General features: G+C 37.2%; 1 protein-coding gene across 7 annotated transcripts in view; it reads right to left on the bottom strand.

Annotated features, from left to right (window-relative positions):
- The window catches only part of PTPRK (protein tyrosine phosphatase receptor type K), a 484,221-nt gene that overhangs the window by 283,549 nt on the left and 174,449 nt on the right, over positions 1-26,223 (bottom strand). For all 7 annotated transcript variants that reach the window (XM_081094205.1, XM_081094206.1, XM_081094207.1 and 4 more), the window contains exon 3: positions 11,069-11,340. In XM_081094205.1, the coding sequence (XP_080950331.1) occupies positions 11,069-11,340 (272 nt within the window). The remainder of the gene's footprint in view (positions 1-11,068; positions 11,341-26,223) is intronic.

Genomic DNA, 26,223 nt, shown 5'->3' with positions numbered 1-26,223 from the left:
ATAATAATGAAAGTGTAATATGCTAATTAGACCAGACAACCTTCCGGACAAAGCCGGGGTTGTGAGGAAAGCCCAGGTCCCAGGTGCCAGAGGAAAGCCGGTGCCCAGCAGCCAGGGGAAGGAAGGCTTACTCTTGCAAGAATTTCCTGCATCAGGCATCTAGTTTATTTATAACAGAGCTTAAGGCAAGGGAAACAGAAAACTGTTACCATTGTCAAAATGGGACACAACCAGAGCTGTGACTAGAAAGTAAGCAGTTTAAAGACTAAAAAGAATATAAAATTTAGACATGTATGAGATGAGACCACGAATAAATAAATGGGCTCACTTGATAGAAATCTTAAAGTGTTCAAACTCTTCACTTGGATTACAAATCTCCAGGAGACTAGAACATAACCATTTTATCTTTGAAACAGTCCCCTTTGACTGCTATGCCTGTCTCAATGCCTCCACAAAGCCAACCTCCTTGCAGATTTGAATTAGCTGTTTGCTGTTTCTAATGCATTTCCCTGATAAAGATCAGGAAGGTTAGCTTTATCAGAGAAAGGTCCCTAGGTCCTGTTTGCCATTCAGAGCTTCATGTGAGATTACCTTCTCAAACAACTTTTCCTTAACCAGCTGGTCCAAAGTGGTTTCCAAAACACTTAACTCTCACATTGATCTAATTATCTACTTAGCAATTATTGTATTCAGATCTTTTCCTCATTTCTTTATCTGTTTTTCCCCCTCCCACCCCTAGAGTGGAATTCCTAGGAGAAGAGAAACCTAGATACTTATTCAGCATGGTACTATCACCAGCAGACAGATTATGTTGGATACATATTTGAGATATATGTTGGATACATATTTGAGAAATGGTGAAAAAATGAGTCATTCAGTCAACCTTTGGAGTGAAAGTAAATGTCCTCAGGACTGCTCTGGATCCCATGTCTTTCTCAGTCTTGGATAATCCACTTCCCTTAAATGCTGTGAGAAAGTCCCCATTGACCTCTCCTTGCCCACTCCCGCCCCCCACTGCAGGCCCGCACTCGCCTCCTGACTGTGTCCATTGGTTATGTATATATGCATGCATACAAGTCCTTTAGTTGATCTCCTATACCTCCCCCCACCCTCTCCTGCCTTCCCTCTGAGGTTTGATGGTCTGTTCGATGCTTCTCTGTCTCTGGATCTATTTTTGTTCATCAGTTTATGTTGATCATTATATTCCACAAATGAGTGAGATCATGTGATATTTATCTTTCTCTGACTCAATTGTGCCTCTTTTCAACTTTGCTCGCTTTAGTTAATGGCTTTCACCTATAAATAAGAACTTTACATAGACTACTTTGCATCTTTCACTACTTCCTTCAAACTTCATAAAACACGTATGTAATGAGTAGACTAGCTATCATCTAGCATTGCGGAGACTGAAACTCAAAGGGCCCACAAAACAGTCACTCAAAGAGCAGAGGCTGACCAAGAGACCTGGGATTGAACACAGGCCAAATGAAATCCAGTTAAGACCTTAACCCAATACATAAGATGGTCTCGATGTTATTCTCTATCAATATAAAAAAAAGGAGATCGTCCACGTCTCTTGTGCAGCCAGTCACAACACCTAATGTAAAGGGGCGGTAAAAACAAATAGGAAGGAAAACATGAAAGAAAAAGAAAACAAATAGCAATACCCCCACCAAAAAAAGGAATTTACCCTCCTAGTATTTATGGGCTAAACTGGCTTCATCCCTTTGTAAGCCTCACATTATGAAATTTCACAATCAAATCCCAGTGACTTTTAATAAATACTAACCCAAGATATGCTATATCTGTTTCCAAGTATTATATTTGTGCTGCTGTTGCAAAATGGCTGGATCTAAAGATGTTTAAGTTTGAAGCAAACTTTGATTTCTAGGTGCTGAAAGTTTTCTATTTTTATTATTTTATTGAATTATTACTTGGTGTACACTTACGACTATAGATCTCATTTTGTAAACAGAAATTGAGAATTGATTTACTGCTTCCAGAAAGCTGAGAAGAATGATTTTTTTTTTAAAAAAAAGATCATTCAAAGAATATTAAAAATCCAAATCTCATCAGGGAACTCCAGTGGTATGTGCAATGGTTATTTATATAACTAAATGCAGAAATTACATGTAGCGGTCAGTTTAATAACACCAATTTTAAAAACAATTTTTGAAAATTATGACAACTAAATTTAACTGTAAATTGTCTGTCAGATTACATAAGTGGATGTTTTTATTTTCAGTGTCCAATGGGTTTTTTTTCCTTTATATTCGAACTTGTATTACTAACCACAGAATTAGATTATATATATATATAACATTATCAAAAGGAATAGTAAAATAGATACAAACTATACAAATGTCTGACATTTCCTTTACATTTCCCGCTTAAATACAATCTTTCAATTGATAAACTATGAGATATTTACGTCCTTTTACTATTCCACTATGTTCGAAGAACTGGAACTTAAATCTTCACAGCATAAAAGTTAAATTTTAGATAAAAAGATAATGTCACTCATTTTTTTTTTCCCCATGAAGAGCTAATATTCTGTTCACATTTCAGACATAGTCTAAAATGGAAAAAAAAAAATCAGTCTTTGAAATGGAAATGAACAAAGAGGTGACACAGAAATTCAAGTTGTACAGAAACTAAAAAACCCTTTTTATAAAAAAGACCAATTCCAATTAACTATCAAAGTCAACAGGCAAAATAACTGAAGGAATTGATTTTCAACTGTTATCTATTTTTTTCTTATGTGAGATGCTATTGCATTAACAAATGGCAGATCATTGTCAGAAACATCATTAAACTGATGAGAAGGAGAGGGTTCTTTCATTTTCTTGTGTGTTTGGCTATGAATCCTGCCCTAGTAGAATACATTATTTTCTAATCTTGGTACATGAAAATCAGCACATTAAATGTCTGGTAAATAATTTATACAGAGGTATAGAAAACAAGGAGTCAGAAGTGCGCTGATTCAGATTCAACACACGGGGCTGAAGGAAAGTGAGTGAGTGAAGAACTGGCATTCCTTCCCCTGCCCTTTGGATAAAAACAACCTCCCAAGGAAAACAAGTCGTAAATTGAACAAACACTATCTAACTCTTCTTGCTGCTCATTATTTTCCCACTGCTATTAAAAGAGAAATGAATTTATTTCACAGATGTATTTCTCAAAAGAATTAGTGAAGGGGCCCTTGACAGCTCCTGCTACACTGAATAAAAACAGGTATGATTTAAGAGAAAAAGAAGAAACTGCTGTCATATAATTGCAATAATTATCATGTTAACTAGAAAGACTCTTCTCTTCATTTGTTTACCTTTATTTACAAACTGTAAATTTCATCAGTGAGTCAATACAAACAGAGTCTAACAGAAAAGTAAAGCTGATGTTTTATAATAAAAGCAAATCACTGTCAGGAAGCAGGGAGAAGTCACCCTCACAAGGTTATAAGTTTCAAGAAAATAGTGACGATAGTAATGTGGGAGTTTCTCCAAACCCATTTGGGGTACTTTAAGTGAAACAAATAGGGAATCATTAAGACTAAAAATCAGCCGCAAAAGGCTGCTTCGTTAATAACAAGTATTTGCCAACATAAAAATGAACCCAAGTGCCCGTGTCAGGAAATTACAGCTGCCATAACCAAAATAAGCCTATGTAATTGTGACTAACTTCAGAAGTCACTGATAGGGCTAATGTCCAAACATTTAATAGCAAGATGAAGTTACTAAAGAAGAAAAAGGGGAATAATTTTGACCACGAAAGAGCCAGCAACTTAGTCCATGCATGAAGATGAGAAACATTCCCTTAGCACTGAAGGTGAGAAATGTCCAAACCTGCATAGAATTTCTATGAGTTTATTTGAACCAACTAATAACAATGCAAGGAAGCAAGATCTCAGATGCTCGTGAAGAATGACAGTTCTGCAGTTTCTTTTATATATTTGGAATTAAGAAGGGAAGGTAAAGATTACAGGAAGGCAGGAGAAAGCAACGTGGTGATTGGATTACAGTATAATTGGCAAAATTATGTAACCTGGAGGGTGGTTAGCCTTTCAAGGGGTCTGAAGAAGAGGCATTTCCAAGGTGTGTTAACCTAGATGCAAAGACACAATGGACAGGGATGGCTTAGGCTAAATAAACTTTTACTAAGAAGTTATAGGCCTGCAGCATGACTCCTCAGTCAGGATTTATCATCCGGTCACCCTGTGAGGTATTTTATATTAGGTTTATTACAGAGCTCCTTTTTCTTCCACATACTGGATTAAATATTAAAACAAACTAAAGGTGACATACAGGAAGTATCCAGCCCAGTGTCTTACACATAGTAGACACAGAATAGATGAGGTGTCCTTCCTTTCTTTCTTCTTTTAATCATTGATTGTCTTACAACCCTATTTACTTTTATATGTCTTCTCTCTACAACTGAACTGAAACTTTGGACTTTATGTTCTGAAAACTTAAACTGTTTCATTCATAGATGGATGTGTACACTTTTAATTCTCCCATTATGTCTCACATGTTTTATCCATAAACAATATGTGGTGAGAAATGTGACTGATTACTTGAAAGCTCAAAAAAGATGGGACATAGTACATTAGGATGCTTTTGGCTGTATAGGAAAAGACCCATCTAAAAGTTGTTTAAAATTTTGTTTTTATTTTTATTATTATTATTATTTCACCTGCCAGTAGGACCCTGGCCTCTTCCACACTTTCTTTTCCTCCGTTTGGTATCTCCTACCTCATAACTACACGGCGACTGCAGTAGCTCCAAGCATCATGTCTCATGTAATAGTACCTCTCTCTCTTTTTAGATGGGAGGAACATCTTTCTCAAAGGTCTCCCATAACTCACTGGACAGAGCTGTGTCACATGGCCACCCTGACCTGGAAAGGAAGTTGTGAAAGTGAGGCGGGGGTCCTGCCAATGTGGAAGAAAGTGAGAAGAATGACTATTGAATGGAAAATTAATAATATCTGTAACACTGTTATACAAGATAATAAGCCAGAGTCCATTATAGAGCTTCTAAATGAAGAAGTTACAGCCATAAGCTATATCTAGAGTTATTGAACACAACTGTACCACCCCCCTCCCCAACTCATATGTTGTAAGTCTAATGCCCAATGTGACTATTCAGAGATAGGGCCTTTGGGAGGTAAAGTTAAATGCAGTCATAAGGATGGGACCCTAATCTGATAGGCCTGGTGTCCTTATATGAAGAGCAAGGGACACCAGAGCTATCTCCCTGCACCATGTGAAGACACTGTGAGAAGGTGGCCAACTGCAAGGCAGGAAGAGAGCCCTCACCAGGAACCAAATAGCCTCCACCTTGATCTTGGACTTCCTGCTGTCTAAGCCACCCAGTCTGTAGTATTTTGTTAGGGCCTCCAGCAGACTAATCCATCTAAGAAAGAGCCGTCTTTCTTTCTTCAGTGGGGCTCTACATGGTTGAATGACAACCTGTAGAAATTGGAAGAGTTCCAAGACCTATTGCGCAGAAATTATATCCACTTTTCCTCACATTTTGCATGGATGATTCATAAGCATGCTCTTACTTCAGCCCTTGTCCCCAGAGACCAATCTTTTAGAGATCTTTTATTTTAAATAAACAGTCCCTTGGTTTAAGTCCCAATCTTCCTAGGTCCAAAGCCAGCAGTCTCTCTGGAGTGTAACAATTATCCCACTGCCAAAATGTCAGCCCAATACACGCGAACGTAAACCTTTAGAAAGGACACAAAAACAGAAAATCTCATGCCGTCCAGTTCTTACATTTTTTCAGACTAATGGAAAATGTTAACAAAATGATCAGCAAAAGTTCAGTATTTGTTTCTCAGTGAATTAGGAGGGTTTGTTTTGTTTTGTTTTTTTGTGGGGTTTTTTAAGGCGCATTCTGCTATATTATCACTTTTCCAATTTCTGGCCAAACCCCTGTAGTTTTCATCACGCATCATTTTTGTGATTAATGACGTGCACCCAGTTAATGGAAAACAGCAGATTAGGTTTCCACTAATAGTTTTGGAAGTTATGTCTGCCTGCCTCATTTGGTAACAACCTCACTGTTCAGTAAGAAACTAATGGATTTAATCCCAAAGCAGAACTTAGTTTACGCATACTAGACAGGTCAGATTTCCAGAGTGGAGAAAATTATACTTTAGAGGTATGCTGATCTTCCATTGAAATGTAACACCGAGATCATGCCTCATAATTTTTTTTTCCGTTTTACTTCTATTTAGTAAACAATTTAAAAATTTACAATACTTACTTGAGGCCTAGAAAAATAGGCAGAATTAGTATCTTGTGACCATTGCAAGTAAAACAAACATAATACGATATTTTCTATAATTAGTATGCTGAGCAGAAAAGACATCTATTGCCTTGAAGACACAGGTGAGAAACAGTTCCTTACATATTAGTGCATCAATGCAGTGCTTATGTCATAAACAAAACTGCATTTCCTTGTTTTGTTTCACTACAGAAAGTGCTAGCTCCAAATAATTGTGGTTTAAGAAAAACTATGTAGTACAGGAGAAAGCTAGTCCCATTTTGGCCTCAAAATACTTTGGAAACAAATCTATCTTTTGTTTTCATTTCCCCGCTACATTTCATATTTATCTCTCTTAAGTCATTTAATAATTGCTGTATTATTTCAAATTTTATCTAGGTATGTTTCACATTTCCTATCTGGACTAGGCTCCTTAAGGCTACACTCCACATCTGTTTTACATTATTATCTCTGACATCACCAAGCAAGGCAGTAAGGCTCAGAGGAAGAGGGACATGCCCAGTTTACCCAAGGGTAAGTACAGTTTGACCTCATGCTAATAAGGTGTCAAGTAAGTTGACATTTTAATAAATAAAAAACCTAAAAGGAATAGCATGGAGGAGGAGGAAAGTCTAGGTGAAGCACAGGGGATTTTCAGAGCAGTGAAAAAACTCTGTATAATATTATAATGATCGATACATGTCATGCATTTGTCAGACTCTTAGAAGGTACAACACCAAGAGTGAACCTTAAAATTAACTACGGACTTTGAGCGATTATGATGTCAATGTAGGTTCCTCCATTGTATACCAGTCTGTTGGTTGATGTGGATTATAGGGGAGGCTATGCATATGAGGGGGTGGAGGATATATGGGAAATCTCTGTACCTTCCTCTCAATTTTGCTGTGAACCTAAAACTGCTCTAAAAAAAATGAAGTCTATTTTAAAAATAACATGATTTCAAAACAAGAAAATTCTGAGCACACATTAAATCTAGTAGCATCTGTAAATTTTTTGTTTAGTTATCATAATGTTAACTAAACTTTATGGTAAACACATACTATGTGTCAGACACTTTTCTAAACACCATATGTAAGGACTCATGTGATAAAATAAGCCAATGAGGTAGGTACTATTGTGGTCCTCATTTTTCAGAGGAAGGGACTACAGTCAAAGAGATTAAGGAATATGCCTAATGCCGCACAGCTAAAAAATCAAAGTCAAGATTCACCCAGGATGGCTGGCCCCAAGTTCAGAGCCTTATCCTGCTCTGCTAGGTAGCCAGAATTCATTATTTAGAGAATCATTTTTGCCTTCATTTCACAATGTCATGTATATTATTTTTTTCCTTTTTCAAATAAGAGGTTAAATTTCTTGGGATTAAAAACTACTGTCTTGCCCGGCTGGAGGGTCACAGTTTGATTCCCGGTCAGGGCACATGCCCGGGTTGCGGGCTCAATCCCCAGTGTGGGGGGTGCAGGAGGCAGCTGATCAATGATTCTCTCTCATCATTGATGTTTTTATCTCTCTATCCCTCTCCCCTCCTCTCTGAAATCAATAAAAAATATTTTTGGGGGAAAAAATACTATCTCCTCATTTTTTAATAATCCATAGCAAATATGATTAAATTACCACATCGACCTGCAGTTTAGGCATCTGGCAAGATGTAATCACTAGGAAGGACAGATCAGAGCAGATTTTTAGTTCAACAGGAAAATGGAGAAGAGAGGAACACTGCAGGTATGTGAAAGCAATGGAGCTTTGTCACACAAAATGAGGGGATTTCTCCCCACTTCTAAGAGTATGATTTTTATACAAAAATTAGCCCTTATTAATTAAAGGTAGTTTCACTTGGGCTTTCTTTTTGGTAGTTTTTATTATTGTTAAAGTTAGGCGAGAAAGGGGATGATTAGAGGAGTGGTCAGATATTAATGGCTCAAAGAAAATATAGGATTCCCCTCTAGAAATACAACAAAAGACAAGGAATTAGCTTTAGCCAGTTTTAACCAGCTCAATGGATAGAACATCGGCCTGTGGACTGAAGGGTCCCGGGTTCGATTCCCGTCAAGGGCACATGCCTGGGTTGCAGGCTCCATCCCCAGTAGGGGGTGTGCAGGAGGCATCCAGTCAATGATTCTCTCTCATCATTGATGTTTCTATCTCTCTCTTCCTCTCCAGTCCTCTCTGAAATCAATACACATATATCTTTTTTAAAAAGACAAGGAATTAGAAAAAATAGAGTAGAAAAAAAAAGGTTCAAAAAGTTTGGAGAGTGTTAAGTTCTCTGGAAAAGAGAAATTGAGTTAAATTATGGGAAAAAAGAATAATTTCTATGCATGTCTTCACTTAATCTAGAATCTGGGAAAAATAAAAAAAAAATAGCAGTGTTTCTTTAAGAATGAAAATGAGTAAGCAGCTGGCATGACCCACTGCAATGGCTACATTTTAAAAAAATCCATAAAGATTCTGCATTAAGCAGTAGTCAAAAGTTTTCATGCTGTTTCCTAATAGCGAAACATAAATATAGTTTGTGTTGAGCTAGTTGTTTCTAATAACTGATGTACAGGTACAAATACGTATCTAACTGACAGAATCGATGAAAACATCAACCAAATAATTTATTGAGCACTAACTAAGCACATGAAAAATGTTCTACTCTGCTATTCACTCTCATTGATTGTGAAGTTTTGCAGGTTAAGGGAAAATGTGTGGAAGCAACGTAAGCACTTAAAAAATGATCTGTGGCTCAAATTTCAATCTGCAACCGACATTTACCCATAGGTTCTATATATCTCACAGTCTTTTTCTCTGACAAGAGATCTCCAAAAAGATCTCACTGGCCAGGTTGGAACCTTCACAGAACCTTTTTACCCTGCTGACTTAAATATGACAGATACATGTAAACTGGAGGGCTTTGTCATGCAAAATAAGATTGAACAAAGAAGCATTCATCCAGTTCTAGGTACTATAACTCAACATTAAAATTAATATTGCAGAATCTGGGCCATACAAAGAGTTATTAATGTATATTACTCAAAGGGAGATGTTAGAAAAAAATAAGGGAAAAGTAATCAATGCATGTCATTTCTTAGTCACAAAGGAGCAGAAGTATTATACCACAGAGATTATTTGCTGGATTCATCAAATTTGATTTTATTTTAAAGTACAACCAACAATTCAATTCCTTCACCAACTATCTACACAGGTAGCAAAGAGCAATCAGGGTTGACTATAGGCAATATGATTCTAGAACCCAAAATTTTAACAATTTTGCTAGACTTGTCCTTTGGGCCTTGTAGGAAGTCTGAATATGTTGACAGTATTATTTTGCTGAATCAAAGCCTTTTCTTTTTTTCAGCTATTGAAGTCAATATGACAGTGCATGGTGAAGGTGCCCCAGCAATGCCAGCCAGGAGCCCCCTGTTGTCAGAGATGAGCCCACTGGCCTTTCTTCCAGTACTGGAGCATTAGTCCACTAATCCAGCCCTCCCAAAGCTCTGACCTCCCAAGAGGCCAGCTCTCCCAGACTGAAGAAAAACATCTTTCTATTCTGGAATAATGGAATCAACTACCTAATGAAACCCCACTGAAATCTCAAAAGACACATAACCCTGAATAGAGAACCGTACCTGTGGAACAACATCTATGAAGTAAGAGGCTTTTAATACATAGGAAATCAACTCAAAACAAAGCAATTAAAACAATACATTGAATTTTCCCCTTCATTGGGAATAAAGACAAACCTAAACTGAAGAAATGGTTAATTTTTAGATAACAGAAATGAAACTGTTCTTAGCTTATAAAGTACTCATTGAACATTACAAAATATACTATTACATAAACACATTCTCATTAAACTCTCTAACAAACTACAAATAAGTAAGCCATTTAAAAGTTTAAATCACAAGTTCTAAGACAAAAGTGAACTTTCAAAAGAGGTAACTTTCGATTTCCAGGAACTGAATGTCATAGTGAGGATTATTGAACAACTCTCTGATCCTGTAAATGAACTTCTGGTGGGGAAAAATCCAAAGACATGTGGACAGCTTTCCTTATTTCGTTTGCTTACTTTTTTTTATTTTTAATCCTTACTAGAGGGTATATTTTTATTGATGTTTTAGAGAGAGAGAGAGAGAGAGAGAGAGAGAGAGAGAGAGAGAGAGAAAGAGCCAGTGAGAAAGAGAAACCTCAATGTGAGAGAGAAACATCAATCTCTTGCCTACCATACGTGCCCCATCCAGGGATCGAACCGTAACCTAGGTATGTACCCTGACCAGGAATCGAACCCTCAACCTTTTGATATATGGGACCATGCTCCAACCAACTGAGCCACCTAGCCAGAACTGTTTACTTATTTTTATTCTTCAAGTGACTGACAAAATTATTCAAATTGCCTCCCTTTTAAATAACTTATTTCATGAAACACTATTTTGTGTTTATTTTCCAGATGTTATTTTCAAGAAGCAAGTAAACCAATCACATCTGAATATTGCATTCAAATCAAAAACACTATTTCTTTCTGCACAGATACGCAGAAATATATCTGTCAATAAGTAGCTTTTTGCCAAACAACCAAAAATTTTGTACCTGAAGTACTTTTTTCCTATAGGTGGAATGATTTTTCTCCATTTTTCAAGATTTTGTGCCAAGGTATTCAAACATTTGCTCAAGGAAGGGGTGGGGGAGGGTTAGATGGACAACCTTACATCTCTATGGGGCTAATATTTACATCTGAGCATTATATACATGGTGAGAGCCAATGGCATCAAAGCATTAACCAGAAAAGAAAGGATGATTACCTGATATTCATTGGGCCAAAAGGTGCTCACGGCTAGCTCAGCCCGAAGCCAATCTCTACCCGTGAATCCAGTCACATTCCAAATTGGATTGGCAAGAGGTCCTTTGTTCACCCTAACTAGTATGTTCAAAGTGCCAGGGTTCAACCCTTTCTGGCTATATAACAGGTAACTGAAATCAATACAGTGAGTGTCATTCTCCTTCATTGTAGGCAGCTGAAGTCTGGCTTTTTCTCCAGGGTCGTGGTCTGAAGAGTCCACTATCATATAGGAACCTGAAATGACATTCCATATAATAAAGTTAAATAAATATATAAGCAAAAAGGAATATATAAAAGAAAGAATACTAAACACAATACCAATCTATTCTGAGTGTTACATTTAACTCAGGATTACATCTTCCAGAACAGAGACACAGATACCAAACAAGTAAATAAATGAAGTTCTTATAGGTGACAGATATCGTTCAAAGCACATAACATGTATTATACATTTGCTCTCTGCAATAACCTGTTATTAATCCTATTTCACAAATTAGAAAATTGAGAAATATTAGTAACTTCTTTGACTATTTGAATAGTCAAACAGGTAGAGCCTGGTTCAAATCCACATGTGACTAAATAATTTTTAGTATTACTAAGCAGAAGTCTTTTAATATCAAACAAACAAAGCAAGACCTTATGGGCCTGATTTACATAGAACATGCATCTTTCCTTTTCCATATTCATAATATTATTGCAGAGAAATGGACTAAAAGTGTAGATACCACAATCAGTTCTATGTCCAACCCCAAGATCATCAGTTATAAAAGCTGTGTAACCTTTTGCAGTGTACCGGCCACTCTGAACTTCAGTTCAGAAAAAAAAAAGTATACTTTGCAGTGTAATTCTGATGACTAAAAATTTAAAATGTCAAAATTTCTAGACCAAGAATCTGATATAGGGTAGATTCACTTGTCTAGAGCCTCATCCATGAAGCTTTCAGCTAATCATCATGGCCATTGGTCCCAATTCTGCAGTAGTCCTTATGAATATGGTTATATATGAATATATATAACCACATATGAATATGGTTTACTATAGCTTCAGAAACCTGGTTTGAAAATCACAAATCTACCCTACTTCCATTGATTTAATAAATATTCACTGGTTGTCTGTCATGGGAAGGCACAGGACATACAGAGCCCTATCCTCATAGTATCTCATAGTCCTACCCTCAAACATACAGTTCCTGCACTGTAGGCAAAGGTCATATAGTACAAAGTTCAAAAATGGAACTTGAACATCAGCTGATGGTATTAGTTCAAGGTCATCTCTGGAAAAACAATCAGTGTTTCTAATGTCACTATGCATTTTAACAAGGAAAAATATCACAGAAATGGAAATATATTTATTGATTATACTTAAGGTTGAACACAAATTTTTTTAAAAAATATATATTTTATTGATTTTTCACAGAGAGGAAGGGAGAGAGATAGAGAGTTAGAAACATCGATGAGCCCTAACCGGTTTGGCTCAGTGGATAGAGCGTCGGCCTGCAGACTGAAAGGTCCCAGGTTCGATTCTGGTCAAGGGCATGTACCTTGGTTGCGGGCACATCCCCAGTAGGAGGTGTGCTGGAGGCAGCTGATTGATGTTTCTCTCTCATCAATGTTTCTAACTCTCTATCCCTCTCCCTTCCTCTCTCTGTAAAAAATCAATAAAATATATATTAAAAAAAAAAAGAAACATCGATGAGAGAGAAACATCGATCAGCTGCCACCTGCACATTTCCCACTGGGGATGTGCCCGCAACCCAGGTACATGCCCTTGACTGGAATCGAACCTGGGACCTTTCAGTCCGCAGGCCGATGCTCTATCCACTGAGCCAAACCGGTTTCGACACAAATTTTTATTGTACAATAAATACTTCCCCTAGGATATTTTATTATATGAGTATCAGGTAATTTATAGTATATAATGAACACTACAATATTGAACATGTAATTTCTGATTTTTTGACATTCTGTGCTATTGTAAACAATGTGAATATGGTTTACTTATAAATATTTGCATGTCTTTATCCTTGATTATTAAAAGCTAACTTAAAAAAAAAAATACTTCCCCTAGGATGTAAATTTTAACTAAATGTGTTAGGCGTAGTGTTACAGAACCCAGGGTCACAAGGGTTGTATTTGGACCTCTCTTCCTAGGCAATTTATAGGATTAATCAACCCTTTGGGTTTCCTCCCTAAAACTTTTACCCATGATATTAAACATTCATTGACTGTCAGTCTAATTACTTCAATTAAATGCCCCAAAATGTATGCAAACCATGGAAGATAAGAGGACTTCTACTACATGCGAAATCAAAAGTTTAAATCTGACCAATTCCCATTTGGTGGTATCACGATTCAGAGCTTGTGGCAAGATTTCATATGATAACTCTGATACTGTTATAATAACCTGGCTATTATTAACAGGGGAGGAGTAAAGGGAAGACTAGATAATATAGATATGCCATTTATACAGCTTTGCTAATTTAATGCTCTCCAAGTCTCTTCCCTGCTGATGGATGAAGGAAGGAACTGGACAAAGGCAATTTGGAAGCATGCCCAGTAAGGTCTGAGTAACTTGGGAATGTGCCTACCTGCCTCTCAGTCACACCTGGGAGCTAGTCAGTGGCCAGAAAAGGCGTGGTCACTGCAAGCATGTGAAACATGAATATTTAAACTTCGAAACAAACAAATGAGAGCTCCCTCCTCCTCCTCCTCCTCCTCCTCCTCCTCCTCCTGACTCCTGTTACAGGAGGTTAGCCATGTGGGTCCCCACTCAATGGACTAAGAGACTTTAAGTAGTTGAACCTGGCTGCCACATGCAACAGAAGCTCTGAACACCGACCTTGCTTTGGGCTCTGCTGGAGGCCCAGCTCTTTCAGGACTGGTCTAAGAGGCACGGGACTTTGGAATCCAAGAAATGTAACTCCACACAAACAAAGCCTTTTACCACATCTCGTTCGCCTGCGGGGCTTCTGAAAATTCTTATTTCAGTGGTACCCCGAGAACCTGAACCCCACACCCACAAGCAAGGGAGGAATTGGATTCTCCAGTGACAGCACTGTCAGGACAAGTACAGGATAAGTTTACCAAAGTGATAGCTACTGATAGCATTTTCACATCATTTTTCCCAGTTCTCATCTTCTCTTGTAACTTGGAATTCCTCCCCCCGCCCCCTACCCACCCCTTCCTGATTCTCATAGATTGCACACTAACAAATACATTGGCCATGTATATTTTTGGAGAAGTTAAATGCTCTTTTTTTTTTCCCCCAACAGGATATCCTGGATCCCAACCCGATTTATAGAACCAGGATGTTTCTATTTTTGGCTATTTTCACATTCAGAAGCCCATCGCTGCTTTATGGAGATGTTTTTCAAATTCACCACAGCAGAGCAGGCTAATCATTACTTTAACTATGGCCAGGCCTGAGATCTTGGATACGATACTCAGCGTTATTGGGTCTCAACCTCTTAACAGACCGGTGATCTATTCCTCCACTGCTATAACCATTTTTATTTTTTTCAGTGACATAGTATAGCAGCAGTGCACCTAAATTGTCTTTACAAGTATGTATTTTGATTTCTGACTGTCAATTTTAAAGTAGTGACCCAAATGACTTGTGGATTTTCAAATAGTCATTTTCTCCCTTATAAGTTAAACTTGGAATAAAATATGCTTTGCCTCACATTTTATGATATTCAGTATAGTAGCATGTTATTTACCAATAAGAGCATTTAGCAATTTTTAGCTAGTTGCACTTTTAAGCAACAATAATTTTCTTACTAAGGAAATGAACAAAATATATTAATTAGTCAGAATATCAATCTCATCATTATTAGAAAGACAACAGTCACAAAATAAAAAGCTGTCCAAACTATTTCAGCATTTCAAGGGTATTCAATGCAGGTTAAATAAAATGTTTTAAAAGTGCTGATATTTCATTTCTGTAAGGATACTTCTTGTAAATGGGCTCTTTTTAAATAATGTGAACATTTCATTGGAAAACATGAGTACCTTATTGAAGGTGGAATACAAAACTAGTGGGATTCCCTTCCCCAGTACATCTCTAAAGTGTGTGTGGGCTCCACCCTCTGCTCTTGCTCTTGGCGCTCGGAGCTCTTCCTGGGCCATGTCCTGCCAGAGCTTCCTTTCTCCGGTGCTCACCATGCACAACAGTTGCAGACTCCTGTTTCCAGCTGCTTCCTACTGTAAAGGGGTTTCTTGTCAATGCAGACTGGCTCTGCTACTTTTTTTTTTTTGAGTGCTGTGGGGCAGTATGCACTGACTAGTATTGCACAGTTCCAGGAAGGAAGAAGCAGGCACTAGCACCAAAAGCTCTCTAAATACAGAAGCAATGAACCCAGTAGGCACCGTGAAGGTAGCTGCCTGTTTGACCTGAGTCCCTTCCATCATCCCAAACACAGAAAACAATATGCTATTCTTATCAACTTATAAAAACCACCTCTACAGTTTCCCAGAATAAATAGTTGCCAACTCCTGGAGTCAGAAAATGCTACAATATGCATTTCCCTTATTTTTTTTTAATTTTGTTTTATTGCTTAAAGTATTACAAAGAGTATTATATATGTCTCCTCCCTGCCCCCTCCTTGACATTCCCCCGGCCTCCCCTACCCCCAGTGTCTTGTGTCCATTGGTTATGCTTATATGCATGCATACAAGTCCTTCAGTTGATCTCTTACCCCACCTCCCACCCCCCAACCCTCCCCAGCCATTTTTTAGATTAGAATGTCAGTTTACTTACTATTGTTCTGTTACCAGCTAACTAATCCCTCAGATGTCTAATGAATTCAATTCTATTTAGCTGTGATTCAGCTACCTCAGCACTTAATAATGAAACTTCGGTGTGCACATACGTATAATGTACTAACTTTTAATGTGTCCTTACAAATATTCCTTACGGGCTCTTGGATAATGGAATTCTCAAATATATCATTTAAGACATTGGAGAAAAAGGTAAGGCTTATAATATCTTGTTAAGTGCAACCTTTCTGGAGAGCAATTTGGCAATGAGAATCAAAACCCTTAAAAGAGACATATACTGTTTGGTCTGGCAATTCCAACTCTAGGAATGTCCACTAGATAAAAAATATCCTGTATATTTACAAAAAGATAGTTTTAAAAAGATGCTCATCTCATCATTACACTGTTTAAAATAGAGAAAATCAGAAGTGTTTTATATGTCCAATAATACACAATTTGTAAAATTATGATAAATCAGCTTGATGAATAGTTAAGTCGTCTTTAAGAATAATATTAAAACAAATTTAATGGAAAATAGTCACAATTTGTTAAGTAAAATAAGCAGGTTATAAAATATAGTCATTTATGAAAAAATATTTGTTAAATAAATCCATTTGTGTAAATGTATGTGTATTCATGTATAAATATGCATGTACACCCATAAACATGCACATATAACTGGAAAAATACAAAGAATACATAGCAAAATACTAGTTGTGTTATCGAGGTGGGGGAGCTGTAATTGTCTTCTATTTTCATATTTTTGTTTATACACATTCACAGAATGTTCCACAATAAACATGTAATAGATTTGAACTTTTAAAAAGAAAGAAACTACATGAATACTGCTTTACAAGGGGAATATCAAATGAGTAATAATAAATACTTAGGAAATAAAAACAGGTACTTTGCCTTTAAAAAGTAAATCATATTTGCATCCTCCAGATTAACAGCATTTTGGCTTTCTTTCGACAACACCAAACAATAACGAGAAAAAACTTCCATTGCAATCCAGTTAAAGAGAGAGAGAGAAAAGTAGAGAATACTTAGGCTAAATAGCATTTGTTATTAAAAGAATGGCCAAAGAAAACAAGTCCCATAATCATAAACAACAGTCTAATATCTAGATGAATAAATAATGCCCTATGAATTGTATGTCTTAATGAAAATGTTATCTTTAAGCTCTGCTTCTAGGAATAACATAATAACACAAGAAACAGGATTAACTGCAAAGAAAATAATGAATAATAAATACGTTTCCATACTTCATCCTAAAACTCCCTCTATATAGTACATCAACATAATAATTTTATTGTCAGTTCTTATTCAAAATCCAGTAAATGTGCCCTATAAACTAAACAGAGAAATGCCCACTTTCCTGCCTTACTACTGACACCCCTCCAGGGTCTGATCACAAAGCAATTGGCCACGTTATCTCCCACTACTACTCCTCACAAGCCACCTTCTCCAACCTGGCAGAACCCGCACTATTTTCTCCGCGTGGCATGCTGGCTTTCCTCTCCAGGCGGGCTCATGTTCTTGGAAGAGAGCTTCCCCCTATCTAAACCCCTACCCAACTGTATCCATTGTTCTTCCTCAGCCCCAGCCCATGTCCAGCTTTCTCTACCTTGATGCACTGCTTCTGCCTTCCTGGTTCTGGCCCTTAATGATGCACTGCTTTTGAACAAGTTTTAAATAAGGTATATAGGGGCCACTTATCTCTCTCGGAAGAGTAACATGTTCTCTTGGAAAGCACCTAATTCCGAGTCCAATCAGAAGAGAGAAGCTACACGGTAAATGTAACAGTGAAAGTGTGATAGAAAGAAGGTTTTCGCTAAAATTAACACAACATTCTCCTCCTTCCTAACTGCTACATGTAAAGATTTAGAAACTGGGCCAAACATTGTGCTAATATTCCACTACAACAAGCAAAAGCATGGATCTTCTTGGTCTGCACTCTGACCACCAAAATTTTCATTAAGTCTTCTGTCAGGACTAAATAAGCTTGTCTATATGTGCTATAGATTGCTGATTAGAAGGATCTTAATATTTGTCCTTTTAGACATGCTCACTCCTTTTTCTATCAAATAGTAAAGAGATTCATGCTGGAAAATGTATGAAAAGAACACCTGCCAATGTAAAAATGAGATGACAGAGTTAAAAATTACCACACTTAAAAATTCCCAATTCAGTGGCACTTGAACCTTTCTCAAACTTTCCCTCACCCCTTTACAGCTCTACCTAACACCTTTCACTCCAATGTGTCAACACTCTCCTTCCCAGGTCTTTGCTTCCTATTCTTTTCTAACCCTCCTTTCCAGAAAGCTCTTTCTTTCTTTGAAACCTGTCATAAATATATAATATTCTCCCTGGAAACACAGATACACACACACAGTCTTACAAACAATAGCAAAGGACTCATAGATGTAAGTTTAAGGTCTCCTATTCTAAGATTTCTTCAATTCTGAAATTGCGTCATTCCCCCGCATGGCTCTCCAACCCGAGTAGTGTTTCTTGTTATGTGGTACTGAAATGTTCTGAGAAGTAGCTGCTAAAATAAAAAGCAGCTTGAGAGAGAATAATAAGAGATACGTTACAAAGGCAAGAGAGTCTGTCCTATAGCAAACTTTGCAATCATCACTTGCCTTCTCAAAGGAAACAAGATTGGAAAGAATAATCAAAGGTAGGAGAAGGTAGTTCAGTCTGTAGCCTCTGGAACTGCCAAAAGAATAAATATCACACTAAGAATTCCAGCCTGTTTTCTGAATGTACTTTAACTCTGTCAATAACAGAAGGGAAGAAATTAAAGTCAGTAGCGAATGAGTGGACGGTGCTTCCATATTCCCATATAAATGGATATTCCCAAAGTCGAAACATTGTATTCAATAGTCTTAGTATGTCTAAAGGTACCAAATATCTATGTTAATATCCCAGAAGAACTAGGCTTTGACTCAAAATTAATAAAAAGAGTCAACAACTACTCCTGGAAAATAAAATGGTAATGCTCAATTAGAAAAGAACTCGGGTTGAACAAAATTTCTCACCTGAGTTCTCAGATTCAAGAGTGACCAGACTACAGGAGCAGTTCAAGGGCCAACGACAGAAGCTTCCTTTATTCATCCAGGAAAGTTCCAAATTACAGTGACAGACATTTATAAATGATTCAAAAGGAATGAATAACATTTATTCTACTGTAACCCAAATGAAATCATATTTTATCTATGGAATGGTTAAAAAACTCAGGCTCTAAAATCAGAGACCTTATTCTGTAGGCTTGACTCTGACACCATCCACCCACCTCAACCGTCCACTTCTCCTCTATCATTTTGTTGTTGTTGTTAATCCTCACTTGAGAATATTTTTCCATTGATTTTTTTTTAAGACAGTAAAAGGAATGGGCAGAGAGAGAAACATCAATGTGAGGGAAACACATACATTGGTTGCCTCCTGCACACGGCCTGACCCAGGGTCAGAAATCAAGCTTGCAACTGAGTTACATGCCCTTGACTGGAATCAAACCTGTGATCCCTCAGTTCATGGACTAACCCCCTAACCACTGATTCAAAACACTGATCTCACAAATGCTAAGGCTCCTCTACCATTTGTGAGACAAATATCTCAGGCCCAGAAAAAATAAGTGTTTTAGATATAATAAAAGTACTGTTTGAAAACACTGTTGTGGGGAATTACAGAAATAGGAACTATCAAAGTGAAAACATCTTTTTTTTTTTTTTTACAAAGTATTGTCTACACCAAAAATCTGTCTGCTTATTTTTGAAAACAGTGCCTGCCCTAGAAAACATTAAAAAAAAAAAGGGGGGGGGGGAGCAAAAGGGAATTGAGATTATAAAGAAAGAATTGAGTATATAGAAATTAAAAATCCAAGTGAGAGGAGAAAAAGAGAAAAAAATAAATGATTAAACTTTAAAATGTAAGATCTAGGAAGAAAAAGAAAAGAGGGAAGAACAGGGTGATACAGAAAAATGGGGTTATAATTACTTTCTGTCTCTCCAAGTAGCTTCCTAACCCATACAAATATGAAATTGTGGTCCCTGGAAATATAAAAGCATGGCAATAACACCTCAACTGTTGAGATTACTGATTTTGGTCACAAGATAATTAATTGTCTATATCAGGGGTGGGCAAACTTTTTGACTCGAGGGCGACAATGGGTTCTTAAACTGGACCAGAGGGCCAGAACAAAAGCATGGATGGAGTGTTTGTGTGAACTAATATAAATTCAAAGTAAACATCATTACATAAAAGGGTACGGTCTTTTTTTTTTTTTTTTTTTTTTTAGTTTTATTCATTTCAAACAGGCCGGATCCGGCCCGCAGGCCGTAGTTTGCCCAAGGCTGGTCTATATTCAAAGATCCTATATAATAAAAGCCTAATATGCAAATTGACCAAACTGTGTAACGACCGGTAGCTATGATGTGCACTGACCACCAGGGGGCAGATGCTCACTGCAGGAGCTGCCCCCTGGTGGTCAGTGCCCTCCACAGGGGGAGCACCGCTCAGTGAGAAGCCGGGCTCATGGCTAACAATCACAGCAGCGGTGGCGGAAGCCTCTCCCGCCTCCACTATAGGTGGGCAGTAAGGAGCAAGAGGTCCAGGACTGCGAGAGCCCCAGACTGCAAGAGGGATGTCTGACTGACATCCCCTGAGGGGACCCAGACTGCGAGAGGGTGCAGGCCAAGCTGAGGGACCCCTCACCCCCCAGTGCACGAATCTTGTGCACCGGGCCTGTAGTTTAATATAAAATTTAAAAAAATAATACATTTCTATAAGTCTCCAATGCCTACATTAATTTAAGAGAGCTCTCATGGAATTAGTGTCCCCAATACAGAGCAAAGTCTAATACTGAATCAGATCACTGTTCTGTAAGATAAGCTATTCCACCTCCAACCCTGCCAATCCAGCTGTTAAGAAAAAAATAAAATAAAATAAAAAATCACCAAAACACACTTGGTCAATTGTGATGAGCAATATTGCAAAATGCTGAGGAAAGAAAGAGCATGAAAATACTTTTCTGACTATTGTCATACTATTAATTCAACTTATTCTTAGCAAAAATAATCACCCCAGGGATATTCATCCAACAAAACATTCCTTTTAAACTTAACCCAAAACCTGCATGACGCAAGTGACCTCCATTCCAACAGTGCTCTGGTTGCCCTGTGAGCAACTGAGATTTGTACTTTAATGTTTTCATAAATGCTTACTTAAGGCTCAATGGGAAAACACAAACATTGAGAAATTGTAGAATTTCAGTTCCCACTAACATTTTAAAGCTTTCTTCTGGGGTATACCGTAAAACAAGCATGTCAAACTCACAGCCTGCAGGCCGCATGCTTCCTTTATTTGGCCTGTGTTAGCCTTTGAGTTTGACATGCTTGCCGTAGAAGCTAAAATGAAGAGTTTTAGAAAAAGCAAGTAAAGTTGGTCAAGTAACTCTGACCAACAAATAAACACAGGTGTTTCCTCACCTCCCCCAAAGGCAGTGCTTTCTTTTATGGAAGAAACAAGGAAACTTTCAGTAATTTAAAAAGTTTTACTTTCAGATCTTTCAATCTACTATTGAGATGTATTTTCAGGATTTCAGTAGTAATCATAAGATAAATAGAAACACCTTCAGCACACAGCAGAGGATCAATTGCTCACCTTGAGAATAACAGAAGCAAAGTTATATAAATGTCTGTACGTCAACTACAATTAAAAATTTAAAAAATTATTTTAAGAAAACAAAACCAAACTGTGGTATGTCTTTTTTACAAATATGGTTGGCTATGGGACCATGTAATGGGAAGATACGATCTGATCCCTTCTTTTTTGTGAGAAAGTGATGTTGGAGCTGTTATCTAAAGAATGAGTCATCGTAGCTGAATAGAAGAAGGAAGATCATTCAAGGCAGCAGAAATCATTTGTGCAAAGAACTTGGACTGGGGAAATTATATTGCATAAGAGAGACTGAGAGATTGGCCAGATAGTAAGAAATAGAAGAGATAAAAATGGAGTTGCAGGAAATAAACAAACCAAGAGAGCCTTAACTTAAATGTTATAGAAGGAGATTGAGGTTGAGGGAGGCAGAGGTTGCTGTCCTAAAACAGGTGTACATTTTGGAAAATCATGATGGCTACAGTGTACAGAATAGGTGGGTGATGGGATAAAGAGCAGAGTGGGTAAGAAAGACCAGTTACAAAGCAGTTGTAGAATTCTAGTAGAGGAAAATTTTATTTAATTATGGTAGTGCACGATGGAGATGATGGGAAGCAACAATCCAAAACCTATATAGGAGGTAAAAATCAACAAGATTTGGAGTTACATAAGATGCAGAAGTGAAGAAACAGGTGTCCAAAATGTACAATTATATCTCTCCCATATACCCACAAAGACAGTGGTGCCATTCCCTGAGCCTTGGCACAGTGGAAAAGGTCAATTTTGGAGAAACCATCAATTCTAGTTCTTCCTTTCAAATGGAAGTTACTGCATTGTTTTCAGCAAAAATGAACTTACTGAAGGATGTTAGAAAGCCCAAGCAATGATTTAAGTAGACCTTGGGATTCCTCCTGTGCAGACCCACTACTGTGTACAGGCAACTGCTCCCAACACCCAGGATGAGCCTCATATTTTGCTGACCCTGGATATCTATGTTTCTTCCACCCTTTTCAGAAGGAACTCCTCATTCTGTAGTTAAAAGCTTCCTGAATCTAAGTTCCTTCGGGTGTCTGGATGATAGAGATTTGGTCCTCTGTGAATATCCTAGCTATGTGGACAGCTGAACGGTGTTTGACTTCTTTCTTAGGCCTTGAGAACTCATAGGGCAAGAAATTCACCAAATATAGAAAAGTCTGCCAAAAATATAATAAATATGATCCAATAAAGAAGGAGCATTCATGTTGTTGAAATATACCAGAGAGGATGTCAAGCAGACAATTAGATATATGACTCTGTATCTTGGAGGAAAGATCTTGGCTATAAACATTTGTGAATCAGCTGTACGTATATTATACTTGCAAATTCCATAATGCTTTTTGTAAACTTTTGAACAAAATCTTAAATATTTTATAAATATGGCAGTAAATTTAAACAGATAAATGTCACAGCATATATGTATTATTACGGAACATGGACTGCAACAAGCTGGTTTCAAACCCTTTTTATCACTAACTAGAGGCCTGGTGCACAAAATTCGTGCACTCGGTGGGGCGGGGAGCTCCTCAGCCCGGCCAGGAGCCCGTGGGGGATGTCCAGCAGTTGGATATCCTTAGAGCTGCCACAGAGGCGGGAGAGGCTCCCGCCACCACTGCTGCACTCGCTAGCATGAGCCCAGCTTCTGGCTGAGTGTGCTCCCACAGGCACTGACCACCAGGCACCGGGGGAAGCTACTGCATTGAGCGTATGCCCCCTGGCAGTCAGTGTGCGTCATAGCGACCAGTCGTTCTGCTGTTCAGTCAATTTGCATGTTAGTCTTTTATCATATAGGATAGTGATAAAAATAATACTAGAGAAACATTCATTCTCAACTTCTAACTTATATGGCTAGTTCTAATAACTAAGGATATTCTTTCCATCTTGTACCAAAATATTATTTCAATAGTGATCAACAATTTAGGTGATTTCCAAGACCCCACATCAAACTCTGCAGCTGAATAAAGCCATTTAACCTTGCACTAACAAGCACACATACCAACTTTGGGTATCTTCGGCATATTCATCTCTTGACCCACACTACAACATTTTTGAATTTGAACAACCAATTCCTGATTTATTTTTTCAAATATAAAACCAAAATTGCCTGTTAGTGCACTTTATATGTTTATACTGACCTGCATTCCATTTAAAAGGCAGAGTGTTCTGAGAGAAAAAAATTAACAATATGCTAAAACAGACATATGTGTTTAGAAATTAAAAAAAACTGGAATAAGATTTCCATGGTGATGATCTTCCCATAGTACTTTTGGCCTTAAATTGCTTCTTAGAATACAGAAAAACACATAAATACCCTTCAACACCAGAAAGTGAAAATAAATAAATGAGAATCAAACCAGTTCATGAGGATAAATTAGGTGTGCATGAAGAAATTCACACTGACATCAACAATGAGCTTCCAGGGAGGACTTGAGGCTAAGGATGTCCTTACATTTAGAAAAGGTCTCACAAGGGGCACTGGCCTACCTCGGGGCCTCTGATTCTTCCTTTTAAAATGTAATAACTGAATTGGGTTTCATCATTTGATCGGAAGTACATCACTGATCCTTCCTTTAGAGCAGTGGTTCTCAACCTTCTGGCCCTTTAAATACAGTTCCTCATGTTGTGACCCAACCATAAAATTATTTTCGTTGCTACTTCATAACTGTAATGTTGCTACTGTTATGAATCGGAATGTAAATATCTGATATGCAGGATGGTCTTAGGTGACCCCTGTGAAAGGGTCGTTCGACCGCCAAAGGGGTCGCAACCCACAGGTTGAGAACCACTGCTTTAGAGATAGAAATGGCCTCACTGTCAAGTTCATTAAGGTTTTAATCGAAAAAGTGCTTTCATCATCTTTCTAGTTGCCCAGGATCATATTTGGGATGAAATCTAAAGGTCAAAATTACTACCGTTGCAAGCTGGTAGGGCGCTAAGCAAAAGAAAGATGCAGAGGCACGAGGAACATAAATCTTACACAAACTTAATAGATTTGTTTGGATGCCCTACAAGAATCATAAGATTTCTCCAGGGGCTACAATGTCCACCTAAAATAAGTCATTTTATCTAAGTATAAACATTTTCATGGTTCTCCATTAAATAAGTAAAAATAGCTTGGAGTTCAGTGGTCTGAACTGTCAAGAGTGAAACCACACGGCTCATGACACGGACATGGCAAGTAGGGAAGGTTCAAGATGTTTCCTCTGCTGATGATCTTTGTTTCAGTCGCCAGCCAATTTTCTTAAGGAATCCCCTCGTTCTAGCAGACCCAGAAACTGGGTAAGCGTTATTACATTTATCCTAAAAACCTTCAAGTGGGCAAGAAAGCATGCTCTGTTGAATCCCAATGGGCATAAAACACTTTAAGAATTAAACCCCTGAGTCAATGTTTCTCAAACATGAGCAAATAACCAATCTTTACAAAGGAAAACTTTCTCACAGACCTCAGTTTTAACCTAAACGATGCACAAATAAATTTTAGAATTATAAAAGTCTTATTCACGCAAATAAACATAAAAATCAATCAAATTAAATCAACATTTATTTAACATAAATTGTTTGGCAGAATCAATATTGCAAATATTACATTTAATAGCAAAAAATATATACATGTTTATTTTATATACTACATTTTACTCTTGGGTTTGATTCTTTTAATTTTGATCACAATTAAACATCATTTGAGTCAATGTTATTCTAATTTGTATTTCTTTGATAGAGATTTTAGCCACTGATTTATGCTTTTGATGAAACAACAAGTTGAATAATGAATTCCAAAACAGAAAAATAAGAAAAATGTAAATACACTTATTAAAAACTATTTTCTGATTATTCACCATATTTTAAAATGAGGTTTTTTTAAGCTAAGAGGTACAAATTATAGAACTGCACAAAACACATAATAAAGACAGTATGACATCCAGTGGTCGGCAAACTCATTAGTCAACAGAGCAAAATATCAACAGTAAAACAATTGAAATTTCTTTTGAGAGCCAAATTTTGTACACTAAAACTATATAGGTAGGTACATTGTTATTACCTTAATTAGGGTACTCCTAAGGCTTAGGAAGAGCCACACTCAAGGGGCCAAAGAGCCGCATGTGGCTCACAAGCTGCAGCTTGCCAACTACAGACATAGGCTAATATAAAGTCACAATTTACACGTTTCTCAGGCTTACATCATGTAATATCTGCTACAGAGTAACTAAATTTTCCCATCACTTTTCTCTATGTGACTTACTGTTAAACCTTTGTCTGTGCACTAAACTATCCTTGACTAAGCAAAAAAGTAAATGCAACATTAACACAAATATAAATAATGTCTCTGAATTATTTCTCAATCATTCAAGCCATCTTAATTATAAGATGGATAAGTGAATATTAACTTTAGATTCAAAAATAAAAACATACAATTTTTAAGCTTTCACAGAACTCCAAGAATATATGCCAATAGATTAAAATTTGAGAAGCATTTCCCTAGCTCAATAAATTTAGCATTAAAGGAAATTCATCATTTTTAATACAGATAACTGTAGAGTAAGAAAATAGGCACAAAAAAACACACTGGAACAAAAGTATGTCTACACAGCCTAAATTCATTTTCTTGGAAGAAAATAAATAACTTTACTTTTTTCAAAAGAAAAAAAAAATTTTTTAAAGATACACA

Source organism: Myotis nattereri (assembly GCF_964212035.1).
Source record: "Myotis nattereri genome assembly, chromosome: 6".
Lineage (NCBI taxonomy): Eukaryota > Metazoa > Chordata > Mammalia > Chiroptera > Vespertilionidae > Myotis > Myotis nattereri.
The sequence above is the reverse complement of the archived record's forward strand: the minus strand, read 5'-3'. Positions and strand labels throughout refer to the sequence as shown.